This window comes from Heterodontus francisci, chromosome 10 (assembly GCF_036365525.1).
Source record: "Heterodontus francisci isolate sHetFra1 chromosome 10, sHetFra1.hap1, whole genome shotgun sequence".
Lineage (NCBI taxonomy): Eukaryota > Metazoa > Chordata > Chondrichthyes > Heterodontiformes > Heterodontidae > Heterodontus > Heterodontus francisci.
The window spans coordinates 88,326,195-88,345,981 of NC_090380.1; the positions used below are offsets into that span (position 1 = coordinate 88,326,195).

The 19,787-nt window shown below is 43.3% G+C and overlaps 1 protein-coding gene across 5 annotated transcripts in view; it reads right to left on the reverse strand.

The window, feature by feature from the left end:
- adgrg7.1 (adhesion G protein-coupled receptor G7, tandem duplicate 1) overlaps positions 1 to 19,787 on the reverse strand; it is a 91,404-nt gene that overhangs the window by 68,908 nt on the left and 2,709 nt on the right. For 4 of the 5 annotated variants that reach the window (XM_068040980.1, XM_068040982.1, XM_068040977.1 and 1 more), the window contains exons 2-6: positions 14,127 to 14,255; positions 13,780 to 13,896; positions 11,498 to 11,607; positions 7,584 to 7,742; positions 4,883 to 4,980 (exon numbers count right to left, since the gene is read on the reverse strand). In XM_068040980.1, the coding sequence (XP_067897081.1) occupies positions 4,883 to 4,980; positions 7,584 to 7,742; positions 11,498 to 11,607; positions 13,780 to 13,896; positions 14,127 to 14,255 (613 nt within the window). The remainder of the gene's footprint in view (positions 1 to 4,882; positions 4,981 to 7,583; positions 7,743 to 11,497; positions 11,608 to 13,779; positions 13,897 to 14,126; positions 14,256 to 19,787) is intronic. The other variant, XM_068040978.1, reaches the window with a different exon arrangement.

Here is a 19,787-nt window from a genome sequence, read left to right on the forward strand (position 1 = left end):
TAAGTGAATGGGTACTGTATTTTCTTGCCTAACTTATCTAAGCCTGTCATAATCTTGTACCCCTCTATCAAATCTCCCCTCAAGCTCCTTTGTTCCAATGAGAACAAAACCAGCTTCTCCAAACTAACCTTGTAACTAAAATCCTCCCTATGCGTTATCAAGCTCTGCATCAAGAGACAGACTGTCACCGTGGACCCAAGGTCGCAGAATTTGCTAATCACCTCCATTGGGGTGTTATTTAGTGTGATCAGTCGTGGAGATGCAACACGTTGTCCCATGACCACAGTTTTCTTGATGCTTGTAGTCAAGGAGAACAAGTTACAGGCACGGGAGAGACAGTCCATGAGTCTTTGTAGCTGAGTTTCTATGTTAGCAACTAGCACAGCATCATCAGCGTAGAGGAGTTTTCGGATCAGGACGTGATGTGTTTTTGTCTTCGCTTTCGGCCTTGATAGATTGTGGAGCTTGCCATCTGACCTAGTGTACAAGCAGACTCCTTCCATATCTGCAGGGAAGGCAAAGGTCAGGAACATGGAGAAGATGATGCCAAAAAGAGTGGGGGCTCGGACACAACCCTGTTTCACTCCATTCTTCACTCTGAAACTGTTGGAAGTGGAGCCATCAAACTGTACATTGCAGTGCATGTTGTCATGGAAGGAGCGGATGAGACAGAGCTTTGGTGGACAGCCAATTTTTCCCAAAATCTTGTAGAGCCCCGCTCTGCTGACGGTATTGAATGCCTTAGTGAGATCTACAAAAGTAAGGTAAAGGGGTACACTCTGTTCCCTGCACTTCTCTTGTAGCTGGTGTATGGAGAAGATCATATCCACAGGAGATCTCCCAGCACGGAAGCTGTACTGCGCTTCCGGGTACACTCGGTCTGCAAGTAAAAGAAGCCTTTTAAGTTTGACCCGAGCAAACACCTTCTCCGTGACGCTAAGGAGTGAGATGCCCCTGTAATTGTTGCAGTCTTCTCTGTCGCCTTTGTTTTTGTATAGTGAGATGATTTTGGCATCACACATCTCCTGTGGAACAGAGCCTACTTTCCAGCAGAGAAGGAGGTGGTCATAAAGGTGTGGCAATAGATGGGACTTTCCGTGCTTGAGCAGTTTGGCTGGGATTCCATCCTTGTCCACTGCCCTTCTGTTTACTAGGCAGTCTATGGCCTTCTCAAGTTCCGATGATGAGGGTTCTTCATCTGACTCATGCATGACAGGAAATTGCGGGAGAGCATCGAGCGCAGACTGGGAGATGTCCGACTCACAGCAGTACAGCTCAAAGTGGCTTTCAGCCCAGTGGGACATCTGTTTACTTCTGTCGGTGAGTACTTCACCATCAGCCGATTCCAGGGAGCAACTTTGGTGATGGCCAAACGCCCTCTTGATTCCTTCGTACACATAGCTTGTAGATTTCCTTTGTCACATGCAGTTTGGATTTCTTGCGACAGTGTGAAGTGCTGGTATTTGGCATTAAATCCTGGCTCGGGTATAAAATTAAAACCCGACCCGGGCCCGGCCCGACCCGACCACAGCCAATCCGAACCCGACCCCGAGCCCTTTAATTATTTTCGCGCCCAACCCGACCCAACCTGAATCTCCTTCATCTGTTATGGCAACAGGCTATTCCTGCAGCTGGAGTTGTGGGGAATCATGGGTAAGCCTGATCCAGTGACTTCCCAGAAGCAGCACTGTCCAGCCTGACCCGACCCGAGCCCGAATGCTGGACTCGGAATTTTGACCCGACCCCGACACATGTAGTCGGATCTAGTTGGGTTCGGGTCGGATAGCCAGGCTTTTTTTGGCATCATTGCTTATGTAAGTGATGTTGATGCATGGTGGGCCGTCATGTTTGGAGCTGTGGAACTTTTGGGGGTGCACCTTCACTCTGCTGCTGATAAGAGAGTGGTTGGTCTCGCAATCTGTGCTATGGTAGGTGCGACTGCAACATATTACTGATGGACATTAATAAACTTGCAGAATGGGAAAATAATTGAAAAATGAAGTTCAACACAGATAAATGTGAGGTAGGAAGAATAGGGAGGTCATTTATTACTTAGTTGGTGTATGTCGAGGTGGGATAAAGGAACAACGGGATCTTGGAGTACAAATACACCAATCACTGCACCAAAGGTTAGCAAGGCCATAAAAATGCAAACCAGGTGTTAGGGTTTATTTCTAGAGGGATAGAATTGAAAAGTAGGGAGGCTTTGCTAAACCTGTATCGAACCTTGGTTAGACCACACTACATGCAGTTCTGGTCGCCATATTATGAAAAGATGTAGAGGCACCAGAGAGGGTGCAGGGAAGATTTACAAGGATGATACCAGAAACGTGTGGGCATACATATCAGGAAAGGATTGACAGGGTCTCTTTTCTCTTGAAAAAAGACAGAGGGGTGACCTAATAGAGGTCTTTAAAATTATGAAAGGTTTTGATAGAGTGGATACAGAAAGAATGTTTCCTCTTGTGGGGAAGAATATAACTAGAGGTCATCAATTTAAGATAGTCATTAAGAAATCCAATAGGGAATTCAGAAGAGACATCTTTATCCAAAGATTGGTGAGAATGTGGAACTCGCTACCACAGGGTATGGTTGAAGCGAATAGTAGAGATGCATTTAAGGTGAAGCTAGATAAGCATATAAGGGTATAGAGGGTTACAATGATAGATTTAGATGAGGAAAGATGTGGGGAGGCTCGAGTGGAGCTTAAATGCTGATTTGGACTGGTTTGATCGAATGGCCTGTTTCTGTCCCATGTATCCTATGTAATCCTATGTAACTTTGACCTTGGATAATGTAAACCTTTTGTTTTCATGGAGATGAAGTTAAAGATAAAGCCCACTTGGTAGTCTCAATCGACAGTTGCTCACGCTTTCTTAGACTGTGGATGATCTTGCAAATCTCCACTATACTGGTAGAGAACACAGATTCTTGTTTAACCCTATATTGAAAAGAAGACCTTAAAGACACCACGACAGCGGAACAATCAGACGCAGACGTACCATCAGATTGGATACAGACTCCACCCCAGCCCCAGGCTGCTCTGGAAGCCTCTGTCAACACTGGCCCCCAGAAGCAAGATGGCAACCATCCAAGCTTCCATGGCAGCAGTGTGACCAGAGGTAAAAACAGAAAATGCTGCAGCCGTGGAGATAGAAACAGTGTTAATGCTTCAGGTTGATGACTTTCTGTCAAACATCTAGTTCTGACAATAGGCCATCAAGCTGAAATGCTCATTTTGTTTTTCCCACTCCACAGATGCTTCCTGAGCTGTTGAATATTTCCAGCAACAGGTTTATCAGGTTCGACCAGATGTTCCTGTAGTCCCAGCTACATCATCAGGTGCATGTTACTGGCACTCATTTACTGCTCATGATCAAGTTTCTTGGCCATCGTCTTTTTATCTGGTCTCCTTGGAGACTTGGATATAAACTTTATACTGAAAGTATATAAATCATCGTTAGATTATTCACTTGTTTATAATATGTTTAACAACGTTTGTTTCATATATTAAACTGTGGTTGAGATCTGATGTGATGCTCTACCACTTTTGAAACCTGGAGGAGGAATCTTATGAAGATGTAACATATTTCTGGATTTTACATTGCGGTGGCGGCTGTAAACAATGGCGGCCCGCTCCAGCAGGCTGTACTTCATGGAGCTGCTGCGATATTAAACATGGCGGCTCACTTAAATTGCCAGGGCGGACCGTCACCCCTGATGACTTGGAGGGGGTGGGCGGTCCGTCCCCGGCAATGGTGCCAGGTGCCACTGTGCAGGCACCGACACCATTTTTAAAGGGCTTTGAGCCCTTCCATTTCATTTAAATTTTTTAAGATACAGTGTTTATTAAAAATGAAATAAGTTTATCCTGACTCTCTCCCCTGCCCTCTCCCTCCCACAAAACACTTACCTTGTGCTCCCGACCTCCCCCCAAAGTTCATCAACTTTAAACTTTACCCCTTCCCACCACCCCCTGGACCAATGAAATTAGTTTTACCCCGCTACCCCACTCCCGCACTGAGCAGCTTACCAGCTCCCCCCTCCCCACCAATGTTCCATCTTAGATCATTGGACGGAAATCCGAAGGCACGGGAGTGCTGCCACCGGCACCACTGGAATGGGAGGTGGGAGCGGGTAAGTACTTAATTCATTTATTTAAATAAATTTAACTAGGCAAATTTGGCTCCCGTTGCCAAGTGACGGGATGGGGTGGTGGCGTGGTGGGGGGGGGGATACGGGAGCTGCCACGAGGCCTCACCGCTGCCGGCAATAGCAGGTTGGGCCATCCCGGCGTCGAGGCCCATAGCGGGCCTCCGCTGGAGGCATTTTCCGGCACCCCCCCACCCCGGCATGACCCCCGATGTCAGGGGGACTGAAAAATCCAGCCCATAGTTGAGTACCAAATAGGACTTGTTTGTTTACCTGGGCATGGTACTGAAAGGTTACCTGGACTTCAAGGCAATGAGAGACACTAACATAGGTTTAGGGTGTGGGATCTCACCAATAAGATTAAGCTAAAGTTTGAGAGCCAAAATAATCTACATTAAGAATGTTTAAAAAGTCTCAAAAATGCAACAGCTACAAATTTTTCTTCTGCATAAAATTTACAAGTGGCACATGAGAAGAAGAGATCCCTTATCATACACATTTTGGGAAAAATCCATAGTGTGAAACAATTCGTTTTTCAGTACTATACTTGTTGATCATTTGATTAAAATGTGCTGTTACTGGACAACAATAGTTCCTACACAGTTCAACTGGAAAATCATAGAATGACAGTTTCCAAGATGCTGCTGTGTGCACCATTATCCACTGAGAATGCCAGATTATGCCATCACTAACAAAGTTGCATTAAATCTATGTACAAGCATTATCTCACCTCTGTGTAATGTTAAAGATCTCTTTATTCATTGGATCAAATGCTGTTTCATTAACATTGAGAAGTTGACTGATTGTAGTAATTGCCAAGAAAGCAGCCTGTAAATCATAAACCAAAAAGTAGTTACGTAGATTCTAATAACTATTTCAAACCAATCAATTACCAAGAAGATCGACATCATCCAAAACAGAGCCATTTGCTTGATTGCTGCCCTTGCTACTCAATATTTATCCCCTTCCTCATTGCCACTCTATGGCAGCTGTATGTATGATCTGCAGGAGGGACTGCAGCAAAGTTACTTCAGAAAAACCCTTTTTTTTGTTATTCATTCATGGGATGTGGGCGACGCTGGCCAGGCCAGCATTTATTGCCCATTCCTAATTGCCCTTGAGAAGGTGGTGGGGAGCTGCCTTCTTGAACCGCTGCAGTCCATTTGGGGTAGGTACACCCACAGTGCTGTTAGGGAGGGAGTTCCAGGATTTTGACCCAGCGACAGTCAAGGAACGGCGATATAGTTCCAAGTCAGGATGGTGTGTGACCTGGAGGGGAACTCTCCTGGAACCTTTGCCATTGAGAAAGACATGTCTGACAATGTCTTAGGAATGCCATTGCCTCCAAGTCGTGCATCATCCTTGCTTAGATACATATTGTCGTCATTCATGCGTCATAGCTGTGACAATATCATGGAATTCCCTACCTACTACCTGAGGGAGAAATATCACAAGGACTGTAGCAGTTCAAGGAGAAGGTCTTTGAACCAAAGTGTTCACAACCTCAGTGACCTATATGAACCAGGCTGAGCTTCCAACCTCTTATCCCCTCTATCACTAAGACTACCTACTTCCATCTCCATATCATCCATTTCCACCCCTATCTGATCTCATCAATCCCCAAAATCCTCATCCATGTCTTTGTCACTTCCAGATTCGACTATTCCAATGCTCTCCTGACCAGCCTCCTATCCTCCACCCTCCAAATACTTCAACTCACTCTGTTGTTAGTATTCTAACCCCCACCAGTCCGGCTCACCCATCACTCCTGTGCTCACTGACCAACAGTGGATCCTTGTCCCCAATACCTCCAATTTAAAATTTTCATCTTTGTGTTCAATTCCCTTCATGACTTTGCTCCTTTCTATCACTGTACCCTCTTTCAGCATTACAACCCTCTGAAAACTCTGCATTCCTCCAACACTTCACCACTCACCCCACCATTGGGTGCTGTATGTTCGACTGTGCAGGCCCTAAGCTCTGGAATTCCCTCCTTAAACCTTTCCTCCTCTCTATGTCTCTCTTCTCCTTTAAGACTTTCCTTATACCGACCTCCAAGATCAAACTTTTAGTTGCCCCTCGTAATATCCCCTTTGGCTTGGTATAAATGTTTGTCTGATTATGCCTCTGGGAAGTTGTTCTCTGTTGAAAACACTATATTTTATGCAAGTTATTGTTGTTGCTGTATAGTGTGGAGCCCAAAACTACACACAGTGTTCCAACTGTGGTCTTACTCAGCATATACATAGATTCAGAATTTTTAACTTTATATTCTAATGATCCGTATGACCCAGTACCACACCAAACAGTCTACTTACCTATTTGGACTAGGAAGGTCCCAGGTTTGATTCAAACATAGACAATAATATAGACTCATATGGAAAAGTAATGAAAACATATTCTCAAGCAGCTGAATTCATAATTTTGACAAAATTAGCTATCATATTTTAAACCAAATATAAGTTATTGGGATGCGATACTAAATGTTTAATTTAGTTTAGGCACCACACTTTAGGAAGGATATCATGGCCTTGGAAGGAGTGCAGCATATATTTACCAGAATAATACAGCAATAGGAGCAGGAATAGGCCATTCGACCCTTTGAGCCTGCTCCACATTCAGTATGATTATGGCTGCCTTCTATTTTAATTCCACCTTCCTGCATTATACCCATGTCCCTTAAAGGATGCTAGATCGATTGTTAATTTTAAATCTGAGATTGATAGATTTTTGTTAACCAAAGTTATTAAGGGATGGGAGACAAAGGTTGTCTCCTTTATGAAGTTAGGTCACAGATCAGCCATGATCTCATTTATTGGCTGGAATGGGCTCGAGGGACTAAATAGCCTTCTCCTGTTCTTATATTTGTTCCTATGCTGGTAAAGATGGTTGGAATTCTGTTTTAAAATTGATGCTCTGTTAGTGCAGTAAGTAGTGCAGATGGCTGCAGGTTCCAGGTCCACTTCAATTTGTTCTTGATCTCAGCTGCTTCCTGCAATGAGGTACCAAGCAGAGTGTGCAGCATTTTCCAGTGACGGAGAATCAATATCAGAGAGAAAGGGCATGTCTTTGACCTCTTGGCTGCCAACTATAGGTGGCAGGAAAGGAGACCACGCACTCACTTTACTGGCTGCAACATTAGCTCAGGCAGGCAGAGAAAAGGGGATTAAGAAAAAGCACAAAACAACCAAGGAAACTTTTCTAAATACCTCCACAAAATAAATTAGTTAGCCTGTGAATTTTACAGAGATTAGGCTAATCAAATCATTGAAAGGAACTGCAGCAATTAAAGTAATCTTGAAAACAGATTGTTCAGGCAAATCTTGAGTATCAGATTTTAATTATGACAAGGTCTTTTCACTCAATCTGAAAACTTCAGCTGCTCTCCAGCATTTCATTTCAGCGTGAACAGAATAGTAAGTGCTTCTCACCTCAAATGAGTCCAATATATCTGACTGATTCAGAACACGCTGCACTATTTGAGCAGCAAAGCTGATGTTCTCTGGAGTCAGTACATGTGGTTCTGAGGTCAGGATCTGAGCAGCAGCTGCAATTTTCAGCAATTCTTCTTCTGTAATATGTTTCATTATCTGTCATTGGGACAAAGTTACTATTAATACAAATATTATATATGAGCTCAACAATTGTTAATGAGCAAATAGTTAAATACAGATAAGAAAAATAAGAAATGATATTGATGAGATATCTCTTTATCAGACTGATTTAGTTTCATTGGTGTCTAATTGGGTCTTTTTTTGAAGGTAGGTTCTGATCATTTGATTTGTTAGCTTGGTTCAGTGATAGTGTTCTCATCTCTAAATTGTGGGTTCAAGTTCCACTACAAAACTTGAGCACATAATCCAGGCTGGCACATCAGTGTAGTACTGAGGAAATGTTGTATTGCTAGAAGCACTATGGGCTGAATTTTACCAGTCCCTCGACTTTATTTTTTATTTCCAAAATATACTTTATTCATAAAAATCTGTAAAAAATACATGACAAAACAGTTCCAAACAGCACCAAGTTAAAAATTACAAACAGTGCAAAGGAGGTCAGTTTTCTTCAATACAATCATGAGTTGCCTCACAACCCTTCCATTTCATTTCTCGTGCCATATACATTTTACAGCAAACAAAAATTTTCCCGATACAGTTCGAGGGGTTTCCCATGGATCCAGCCCCTCAGTTCAGCTTGGTGGGGGGAACTTACACAGTGGTCTTTCCCCATTGAGCCTTTGCTGCGGCTGCCCCAAGCTTTAGTGCGTCCCTCAGCACGTAGTCCTGGACCTTGGAATGTGCCAGTCTGCAACATTCGGTCGTGGACAACTCTTTGCGCTGGAAGACCAGCAAGTTTCGGGCAGACCAAAGGGCGTCTTTCACCGAATTGATAGTCCTCCAGCAGCAGTTGATGTTTATCTCAGTGTGCTTCCCTGGGAACAGCCCGTAAAGCACAGACTCCTGTGTTACAGAGCTGCTTGGGATGAACCTCGACAAAAACCACTGCATCTCTTTCCACACCTGCTTTGCAAATACACATTCCAGAAGGAGGTGGGCAACCATCTCTTCCCCACCACAGCCACCGCGAGGGCATTGTGCGGAGGGGGTGAGACTTCGGGCGTGCAGGAAGGATCTGACGGGGAGGGTTCTTCTCACCACCAGCCAAGCTACATCTTGGTGCTTGTTTGAAAGTTCTGGTGATGAGGCATTCCGCCAAATGACTTTGGCGGTCTGCTCGGGGAACTATCCGACAGGAACCACCATCTCCTTTTCCCGCAGGGCCTTGAGGACATTCCATGCAGACCACTGCCTGATGGATCGGTGGTCAAAGGTGTTTTCCCGCAGAAACTGCTCCACAAAGGATAGGTGGTACGGCACAGTCCAACTGGATGGAGCGTTCGGTGGAAATGTGACCAGGCCCATCCTTTGCAACTCCGGGGAGAGATAGAACGTCAGCATGTAGTGACACTTAGAGTTAGCATACTGGAGGTCTACACACAGCTTGATGCAGTCGCACACGAAGGTAGTCATCAGGATGAGGGCTACGTTGGGTACATTTTACCCGCCCTTATCCAGAGGTTTGAACATCGTGTCCCTCCGGACCCGGTCCATTTTGGATCCCCAGATGAAGCGGAAAATGGCTCGGGTGACCGCCACAGCACAGGAGTGGGGTATGGGCCAGACCTGCGCCACGTACAGCAGCAATGTGAGCACCTCGCACCTGATGACCAGGTTCTTACCCACAATGGAGAGAGATCACTGCTCCCACATGCTCAGCTTGTGTTATACCTTGGCTACTCGCTCCTCCCAGGTTTTGGTGCACGCCCCAGCCCTTCCGAACCATATCCCCAGCACCTTCAGGTAGTCTGACCTGGCGGTGAAGGGGACAAAGGATCGGTCAGCCTAGTTCTCAAAGAACTCACTCTTGCCGTGGTTAACTTTGGCTCCCGAGGCCAGTTCAAACTGGTCACAGATGCTCACTAGTCTGCACACAGACAGCGGGTCCGAGCAGAAGACAGCGAGGTCATCCATGTACAGGGAGGTTTTAACCTGAGTGCCTCCACTGCCTGGGATTGTCACCCCTCTTAGGCTCGCATCCTTCCTAATAGACTCAGCAAAGGGTTCAATACAGCAAACAAACAAGACAGGAAAGAGAAGACAGCCCTGTCTGACTCCAGATTTGTCGGGGGTCATTGCGGGGGGGCCCACAACGACCTACGATGCCAAGAAGGCCACACCACATTTTACTGGTGGCGGTGAGGCCTCGGTGCGGCCCCCCCCCCCACCGCCGCCAAGCTGCGGGGCCTTCATTTGCCTACTAAAATCTTTATTAAAAAAACTGCTAATTAACTTACCTGGACCGTGCAGCCGTCCCACACCGATATTGCAGCCGGTGGCCGGAAGTCCAGCACCTTCCGAATCTCGTTTGGGGATTCAAGACCAGACACTGGTGAGAAGGGGAGAGGAGTGAAATTATCAGGGTGGGGGGGAGGGGGTGGGGGATGTGGGATAAACACTTTTTATTGGCTGTGGGGATGGTGAGAAGGGGTTGAAGGGCAAATGTGACGAGGCTGGGGGGGTAAAGTTCGGGTTGGGAATGAAATAAATTATCGACATATAGGCCAATAAAAAAAAACATTTGGGGGGGTGGGGGCGGGGGGGCAGGGGGGTGGTTGGGAAAGGGCCGCCAGCTTTTAATTACTTCTTTAAAAATGATCCACAGAAATGTTCCTTTAAAACTTCACTTTGCTCCTAAGGGCTTGATGCCCTTCAAAAATGGCGGCGATGCCTGTGCAGCGGCTGCCCCCTCTACATCATCGGGCGGCTGTTCTGCCCCCTCCATTTAAATATCGTGGGGGCTCAGCGGCAGCGCATACACGCCTGAAGGCCACCGACCTCAAAGTGCACCACCGCGATTTGGGACATGCTAATAAAATTCAGCCCTATGTTTCAGAAAGGACTGCTTCTGTCTGTTTAATTGGACGCAAAAGATCCCAAGGCACTATGCAAATATAAGCAGGGGCATTCGCCCAGTATACTGTCCAACATGTTATCCATCAATCAACACTACCAAAACAAAGTGGTATGGGATCATGCCGTGCAGGAATTAAATGCTGTTTCTGCCTAAATAGCAACAATAACCACATTTGAAAATAATCTTTTGACTGTGAAGTACTTCAGATACCCTGAGGATGTGAAAGGTTCCATATAAATGTAAGCTTTGTCTTCTTAACAACAAGGAAGAGGAGAAATCTATAATAATGATGCTGTTGTCCTATTTAGGGCAAACCTTTGTCAATGTTACTGTGTGAATTTTTGTCGATTTCTTATTTATTCTACTGACATTTTTACACATTTTCTGGGAACGATATGATTGCTAATTAAAGTATCTTTTTATATCAATGATGAAGCCAACAATTCTGTATATTTACTAATACATTAAATTATCCTCCAGTTAAGGGAAGATAATACCCTTTCAACATTTGGCTCACCATAAATGTGTTAATAAAGTGTCACTCTTCCGTATTACTTAAGTCCTTTTCTCCCCTGTTCCTCCTTTGCTTTGGTTCAGCTGGCTAATAACTGTGGGCTCAAACATAAAATAGTACTTTTTAAGAAATAAAACAGAAAAGTACTGGAAATACACAGCAGATCTGGCAGTCTCTATGGAGAGAGAAACAGAGTTAATGTTTCAGGTCGGTGACCTATCATCAGTTCTGATGAAAAGTCATAGACCTGAAATGTTAACTCTGCTTCTCTCTCCACAGATGCTGCAAGACCAGCTGAGTATTTCCAGCACTTTCTGTTTTTATTTCAGATTTCCAGCATCTGCAGTATTTTGTTTTTACCTTCTCTATAAGGTTCTTTAAATTTTCATTGCAGTCTGTTATTGTGACATTTTGTAGACTGATGGTTCCATTCTTCTCAGTGCACATGCGCGTTGCTTTTGAAATATTTGCTGTCGAGATATAAGTGCAAATTGAACAATAAGTTAGTAATTCAACACCATCTTGTAATTTTGAACACTGAGGTACAGTCTGTCGGGGAAAATCATGATTATATATGACAATATGAAAAATAGTGCTTCTTTGTCTTGTTTTAGAATGTCGAAAGTCATTCAAGATTGTGTATGCATGACTGCTTTTATATTGCAACCCATAAGCACGACTATAATGTAATTTTTCACTAAAATTCGGACAAATGTTTAGGGAGGAAATTGCTGGGGCCTTGACAGAAATCTTTGTATCTTCATTGGCTACAGGTGAGGTCCCAGAGGACTGGAGAATAGCCAATGTTGTTCCTTTGTTTAAGAAGGGTGACAAGGATAATCCAGGAAATTATAGGACAGTGAGCCTTACGTCAGTGGTAGGGAAACTATTAGAGAGGATTATTCGGGACAGGATTTACTCCCATTTAGAAACAAACTTATTAGCGAGAGACAGCATGGTTTTGTGAAGGGGAAGTCATGTCTTACTAATTTGATTGAGTTTTTTGAGGAAGTGACGAAGATGATTGATGAAGGAAGGGCAGTGGATGTTATTTATATGGACTTTAGTACAGCCTTTGACAAGGTCCCGCATGGCAGACTGGTACAAAAGGTGAAGTCACACGAGATCAGAAGTGAGCTGGCAAGATGGATACAGAACTGGCTCGGTCATAGAAGACAGAGGGTATCAGTGGATGGGTGTTTTTCTGAATGGAGGGATGTGACTAGTGGTGTTCCGCAGGGATCAGTGCTGGGACTTTTGCTGTTTGTAGTATATATAAATGATTTGGAGGAAAATGTAACTGGTCTGATTAGTAAGTTTGTGGACGACACAAAGGTTGGTGGAGTTGCGGATAATGATGAGGATTGTCAGAAAATACAGCAGGATATAGATCGGTTGGAGACTTGGGCGGAGAAATGGCAGATGGAGTTTAATCCGGACAAATGTGAGGTAATGCATTTTGGAAGATCTAATGCAGGTGGGAGGTATACAGTAGATGGCAGAACCCTTAGGTGTATTGACAGGCAGAGAGATCTGGGCGTACAGGTCCACAGGTCACTGAAAGTGGCAACGCAGGTGGATAAGGTAGTCAAGAAGGCATACGGCATGCTTGCCTTCATCGGTCGGGGCATAGAGTATAAAAATTGGCAAATCATGCTGCAGCTGTACAGAACTTTAGTTGGGCCACACTTAGAATATTGCGTTCAATTCTGGTCGCCACACTACCAGAAGGATGTGGAGGCTTTGGAGAGGGTACGGAGGAGGTTTACCAGGATGTTGCCTGGTCTGGAGGGCATTAGCTATGAGGAGAGGTTGGAAAAACTTAGATTTTTTTCACTGGAACGACGGAGGTGGAGAGGCGACGATAGAAATTTACAAAGTTATGAGTGGCATGGACAGAGTGGATAGTCAGAAGCTTTTTCCCAGGGTGAAAGAGTCAGTTACTAGGGGACATAGGTTTAAGGTGCGAGGGGCAAAGTTTAGCGGGGATGTGCGAGGCAAGTTTTTTTACACAGAGGGTGGTGAGTGCCTGGAACTTGCTGCCAGGGGAGGTGGTGGAAGCAGATACGATAGCGACGTTTAAGAGACATCTTGACAAATACATGAATAGGAAGGGAATACAGGGATATGGGCCCCGGAAGTGCAGAAGGTTTTAGTTTAGGCAGGCATCAAGATCGGCGCAGGCTTGGAGGGCCGAATGGCCTGTTCCTGTGCTGTACTGATCTTTGTTATATACATGTAACATCTTGTTGGTTCAGGAGTTTATATACATGAGTGGCACAACCACCAGATACTGCAATAATCAAAGAAGAGTCTCACATATGTCTGTATATAATCACCCATTAAATACATTTCACTTTTTCCCCTTGATTCCTGATGTACAAAATGATTACTGCTGTACATGTGGGTTGACTAATTGGATGAAGATGTGTTTGTATGAAAAACAGAGGTGCATTAACACACTTGACATGTGACAGATGAGAATCTGATATTCTGATGTAACTAAGTCCAAATTATGTGGATATTCTTTTATGCAAGTTAAATAATGATAAAGAAAACTTGTATCTAAAGTAACAGTTGTTCCTGATTTAAGATATTGGACAAAACTATCTGTGAACACCACAAACAAGAGGTTAACCTACCATTTAAAGTGTATGGCTCACATTCTTCATTAGAATAGCCGTACTGTCCCACTAAAATTTGATTGAACGTTAACCGTCCCTGAGAGGAATTGTACTCACTTCTTTCACAGAAATTTGCTGCAAGGAAATCAAATGAAATGTTCTTAAGATAGTAAAGAGAAAAACCAAGTCACAGATTTATTTTAAAAATATTATAATTCATTACCATGTCATCAACTTACACTTCTTATTATAAAATTACTAACTACTCCAATGGATAATTCAATATAATTTTCACTAAACTGAGTAACTGTCTACAAGTTACCATCGTAGTCACTTGTCACATAGAAAAGATCAGATATACAAACCAATCTCACAATGGTCTCCTTTCCATTCATCTGGACAAATACAGATTTCATTCTCACAGGTTCCATTGTTTTGGCAGTAACACAACTGTGGGTTGGCAGATGGGAATGATGGTGGTTTTATGGAAGAATCTAAAAATTAACAAAATACAGTATTTAAAAGGGGAAATGTGTTCAAAGATTTTGACTTTTGAATCTGATCGCTGAATGTTTAAAGGGAAGAGTTTTTACTCCATTTCCAAAACCTTAATACTCGGTTACACTTACCTGGTATTTGAAAGTAATACCTGTGCTGTTCCATGTATTTAGACAACAGAATTTGACTGCTATATGATAATAAAACAAGGCTTCCAAAATAGACAGTAAAAATTTTGAGAAATAGCCTTTAGGAATCTGAGAAAGGCTGAAAAGCAAAATAACCAAGATCGATAATAGCTATATTGTCATTAAAGCTCCTTGTGTGTTAAATGGTACTTGGCAATATCATTAATAGCCCAATTCATGTAACTCCAAATGGGGCACTCAAACACCCACCAGCCATGGCTTTAAATGAATTGGGAACTGCACCAAACGAGGTGATTGGGGGTGGCATGAGGGTTACTTAAGGCAACAAACCACCTTGTGGGCTGAGTTGTTAGATTTTGGTTGATGAGCCATTGCATACTGTTACAACCGAGGCGGGAGCAATGCATTGTCAATTCAGTCCCAATACTCCACAGGTCGCAGCATATTATTAAAGCTTTCCCACCTAACCAGAAAACAGCCAAATTAAACACTTCATTAACACCCAAAATAAAAATACAAGAAACCAGGTATCTTTAAACAATAATACATTAACTATTTATTGATAAACTAAACTTTAAACACTATTAAGATCCATTTATGTCGAAAGACCTTATAACTTCTTATTTATCCAAACCCCATGTACTCACACATACAGTCAAAAAAACAATGGTTAACCGTTTTAAAAATGGTGTTTCTTATGAATAAAGTAAGTAGCTGGATTGTAAGTCCTGGTGGGTTACATTCCCGGTTGATGAGGTGTTCCGGAGTAGAATAATCAGATGTCACTTGAAGTCTCTAGGTGAATTCAACGAAAGTCTTTAATAGATAGGCAAAGTATTTCAGCTGCAGTAGGTGTCACATAGTTCTTTCAACGAGAAGCACAGCTATTTGGATTGTAAAATTGGCAGTCTTTTGGTAGAAACTTCACTGAGAATTCCAACAAACACAAACAGGCATAGAGTGTGTTACTTCTGTAGCAGACGTCTTAGAGTTTCGAAGTAAAATGAAATTTACTACCTCCAACAATAAAAATGTTCTTTCCAGGATTTTTTTCCTCCTTAGGCAAACACAGTCAGAGCTCAATGTAGATTTTCTCTGCTGAGAAATAGATAGCTTCTTCCTTCAGTGTACAGCATGCTTCGTTTGTCTCCAGTTCATACCAGTTACAGCCAGTCTTTTACGCACAGTCATATTGATACAATTACAGAACATGGCTTCTGTCTCCTGCTGTTGCCTAGGAAATGGGTACACCTGGCACACAGCATATAAAAGCTTCTCTCAATCTTAAAGGTACACTGTTTTTAGACAGAGTCTTAAAGGCACACTGTTTTAAACAAGGAGAAAAAAAAAGTTCCAAGAAGGTAGCACATGCTATGCAAATGGTAGGTCCTGGGGGTAAAGGAGGGGGAATCTGGTCCTTTTGTGCTTGAATGCATTATAGTGTCCAAATGGACTGCTGTAAAAAAACACAGCAGATTGCAAAGATTATCTAGTAAACGCATAGACTCTTATTTGCATGTGCTACCAAGTATTTAACCTCTGATTGATTGTTTTCGGATGAAGTAAATAGCTGCATGAAGTGGTTTCTATCTTCTTTGTAATCAACAACAACTTGCATTTGTATAGAGCCTTTAACATAATAAAACATCCCAAAGAGCTTCACAGGAGTCTTATCAAACAAATTTCAACAATGAGCTACATAAGAAGATTTCAGGATAGGTAACCAAAATTTGGTCAATGAGGTAAGTTTTAAGGAGAACTGGAAAGGAGGAAAGAGAAGTAGAGAGGTTTAGGGGGAGAATTCTGGAGCTGAGGGCATGGGCAACTGAAAGCACGGCAGCCAATGGTGGACCGATGAAAATCAAGCATTCACAAGAGGCCAGAATTGGATGTACACAGAGATGTTAGTGAGTTGTAGAGCTTATAGGGATATAAAAGATATCCAATAGAAAGGTGTACCCTCTGCAGCATGTAGAAAACAAGCTTCTTTTCATATTATTTGATAATTTCATTTCATAATTTCAGAGTTATGTAAGTAGCTAATGTAAGGTTCAAAGGTGTAACAGAACACTTGGGTTCAGTGTCGTAAACAAACCTTTGGAGTTCCACTTATGTCATTAAACCACTCAAGTGTGTTAACTCATGCTTTGTAACACACTCACAGCAATTTTCTCATTTCTGCATTTGCATAAGTACATACTGCATTTGAAACATGATCTAATTCAGATATACTCTCTATTCTTCATGTTCTGATTGGAATTTTCAAACGTGTGTATAATTTATCTTGTCTTTATATCGCATCTTTAACACTCGTACTGTGCCATGAGTTTTCATATTTTGGAATCAGACATGAAGTATAACATAAAAGCAAAATACTGCGGATGCTGGAAATCTGAAACAAAAACAAGAAATGCTGGAATCACTCAGCAGGTCTGGCAGCATCTGTGGAAAGAGAAGCAGAGTTAACGTTTCGGGTCAGTGACCCTTCTTCGGAAGTATAACACTTTTGGTATCACTGAAAGTAAGACTACATCCAAGAAATTGACTTGCATTGATTTGGCTTTGCACCAGTGGAAGACAAATGTCACTTCTGCAAAGCCCACTTTTAATTAACTTTTCTTTAAAGTTTGAAACTAAGATGGCCTCCAGTACTGCTATTTTATCTTTACCAATGAAATGTGCTGACTGCAATGTCTCACTGGCATTCAGAGGCTGATACCCTGTTCATGCATTTGAGTGCACATTCATGGTTCTTTCTTTACGTTGTTCCACAAATGCTGTTGCTGCCAAGCAAAGTGAGACAATAGCCCAGATGTAACTCTGCCTGCCTCCACCCAACCGGAGTACAACCACTACTATCAAAACTCTCAAAGGCACTTCATCGAATTACCAATACTTCAGAGAAGTGTAACAATGAAACACTCATGAAGACAAGGAGAAGAACTGAGTAAGTGATTGAGATGCTCAAATAAGATTACAGATTAAAGAAATTATGATAAACTTTTATAAATCATTGGTTTAGCCACAAGGGGATAGTGTCCAATTCTGGGCACCACACTTTAGGAAGGATGTGAAGGCTTTAGAGAGGGTGCAGAAAAGATTTACGAGAATGGTTCCAGGAATGAGAGAACTCAGTTCCATGGATAGATTGGAGAGACTGGGGGTTGTTCTCCTTAGAGAAGATTGAGAGGAGATTTGATAGAGATGTTCAAAATCATGAGGTGTCGAGGTAGAGCAGATAAAAAGAAACTGATCCCATTGCTGGGAGGGTCAAGAACCAGAGGACATCGATTTAAGGTGATTGGCAAAAGAACCGATGATGATATGAGAAAAGACCTTTTTATGCATTGAGTGATTAGGATCTGGAATGCACTGCCTGAGAGGGTGGTGGAGGCAGATTCAATCATGGATTTCAAAAGGGAATCAGATAAGTACCTGAATTGCTCTTCCAGAGAGTCGGCACGGACATGATGGGTCGAATGGCCCCCTTCTGAGCTGTAACCATTCTAAGATTTTGAGTCCAGATATGTTCAGGGGTGCCTTGCAGAATGCGGCCTGCACCATCGCGTGAATTGTGATAGTAAGTGTGCTTCACAACCTTTTAAACAAGAAAGCACCAATGGCAGATGTCCCAGAGGATGGCAGAGAGTCTCATGACTGTACTGCTGATTCTGTACATCTGGCCCATGAAGAACAGGAGGTAGGTGCAGTGGGAATAGCAGCTGAAAGGCAGACTCATTTGGTTCACCATTTTGTTTGGAAGTCTTAGCCCATCAGAGATGCTCCTCACACCCTAATCCAAGTCTCAAGGTCAGCACATTACCTGTTCCCTATTGTCACACAAGAGAACCACACACAAAGCAGGCCTTACATAAAATATTCCAGTGATGTGTTACAACTATTTATGAAAACATAATTTGGTTCTGTCGCCATGCACACTCCTTGTGACCATGCCAAACTTTTTTCCATCCATCTTCTAAGTGTCACCTGAGGGCACGAGCACACTTTAGATGGCTGCTGCAAAATATTATGAGCCTCTTGGGATGGAGGTGGCACTTCACCCTGGGTCCCTAATTCCGAGGATGGATACAGGACAGACCGACTCTGGTCATGGGCTATCTATCCTTGGCCCCGTCCTACTTATCAACTACCTGCTGCCCAGTCAGCGACATCATCCAAAAAGGACGGCATTAGTTTTCACATGTAGGTTGATGACATGCAGCTCTACCTCACCACTACCTCTCTCAACTCCTCCAATGTTGTTAAATTATCAGACTGCATATCTGACATCCAGTACTGAATGAGCAGAAATTTCCTCCAATTAAATATTGGCAAGACTGAAGTCCCCACTCCAAACTCTGTTCCCTAGCTACCGACTCCATCCCTCTCCCTGGCAACTGTCTGAGATTAAGCCAGTCTGCTCGCCACCTTGAGGTCACATTTGACCCCGAAATGAGCTTTCAACCGCATAATTGTGACATTAACACCGCATATTCCATCTCCATGATGTTGCCTGACGTTGCCCCTGTCTCAGCTCAGTACCACTAGACTTGACTATTCCAATGCACTCCTGGCTGGTTTCACACATTCTACCCCCTGTAAACTTGAGGTTATCCAAAACTCTGTTGCTTGTGTTTTAATTCACACCAAGTCCCATTCACTTCCCAGCCCTTTGCTCGCTGATCTACATTGGCTCCCGGTCAAGTAACGTCTTGACTTTAAAATTCTCATCCTTGTTTTCAAATCCCTCCATGGCCTCACACCTCCCTATCTCTGTAATCTCCTCCAGCCCCACAACCCTTCGCAGTATCTACACTCCTCTAATTCTGGCCTCTTGACCAGCCCCGATTCTAATTGCTCCACCATTGGTGGCTATGCCTTAGGTTGCCTGTCTCTAAGCTTTGGAATATCCTCCCTACACTTCTCTGCCTCTGTACCTAATTTTCCTCCTTTAAGACACTCCTTACATAGGAACTAGGAGGAGTAGGCAATTCAGCCCCTCGAGCCTGCTCAGCCATTCAATCCGATCATGGCTGATCTCATCTCGGCCTCAACTCCACTTTCCTGCCCGTTCTCCATACCCTTCAACCCATTACTAATTAAAAATCTGTCTAACTCCTCCTTAAATTTACTCAATGCCCAGCATCCACCGCACTCTGGGGTAGTGAATTCCACGGACTCACGACGCTTTGAGAGAAGTAATTTCTCTTCACCTCTGTTTTAAATCTGCTCCCCCTTATCCTAAAACTATGACCTCTCATTCTAGATTGCCCCACCAGAGGAAACATCCTCTCTATGCCTACTTTGTCAATCCCCATAATCATCTTATATACCTCAATTAGATCTCCTCTCATTCTTCTAAACGCTAGAGTAAAGGCC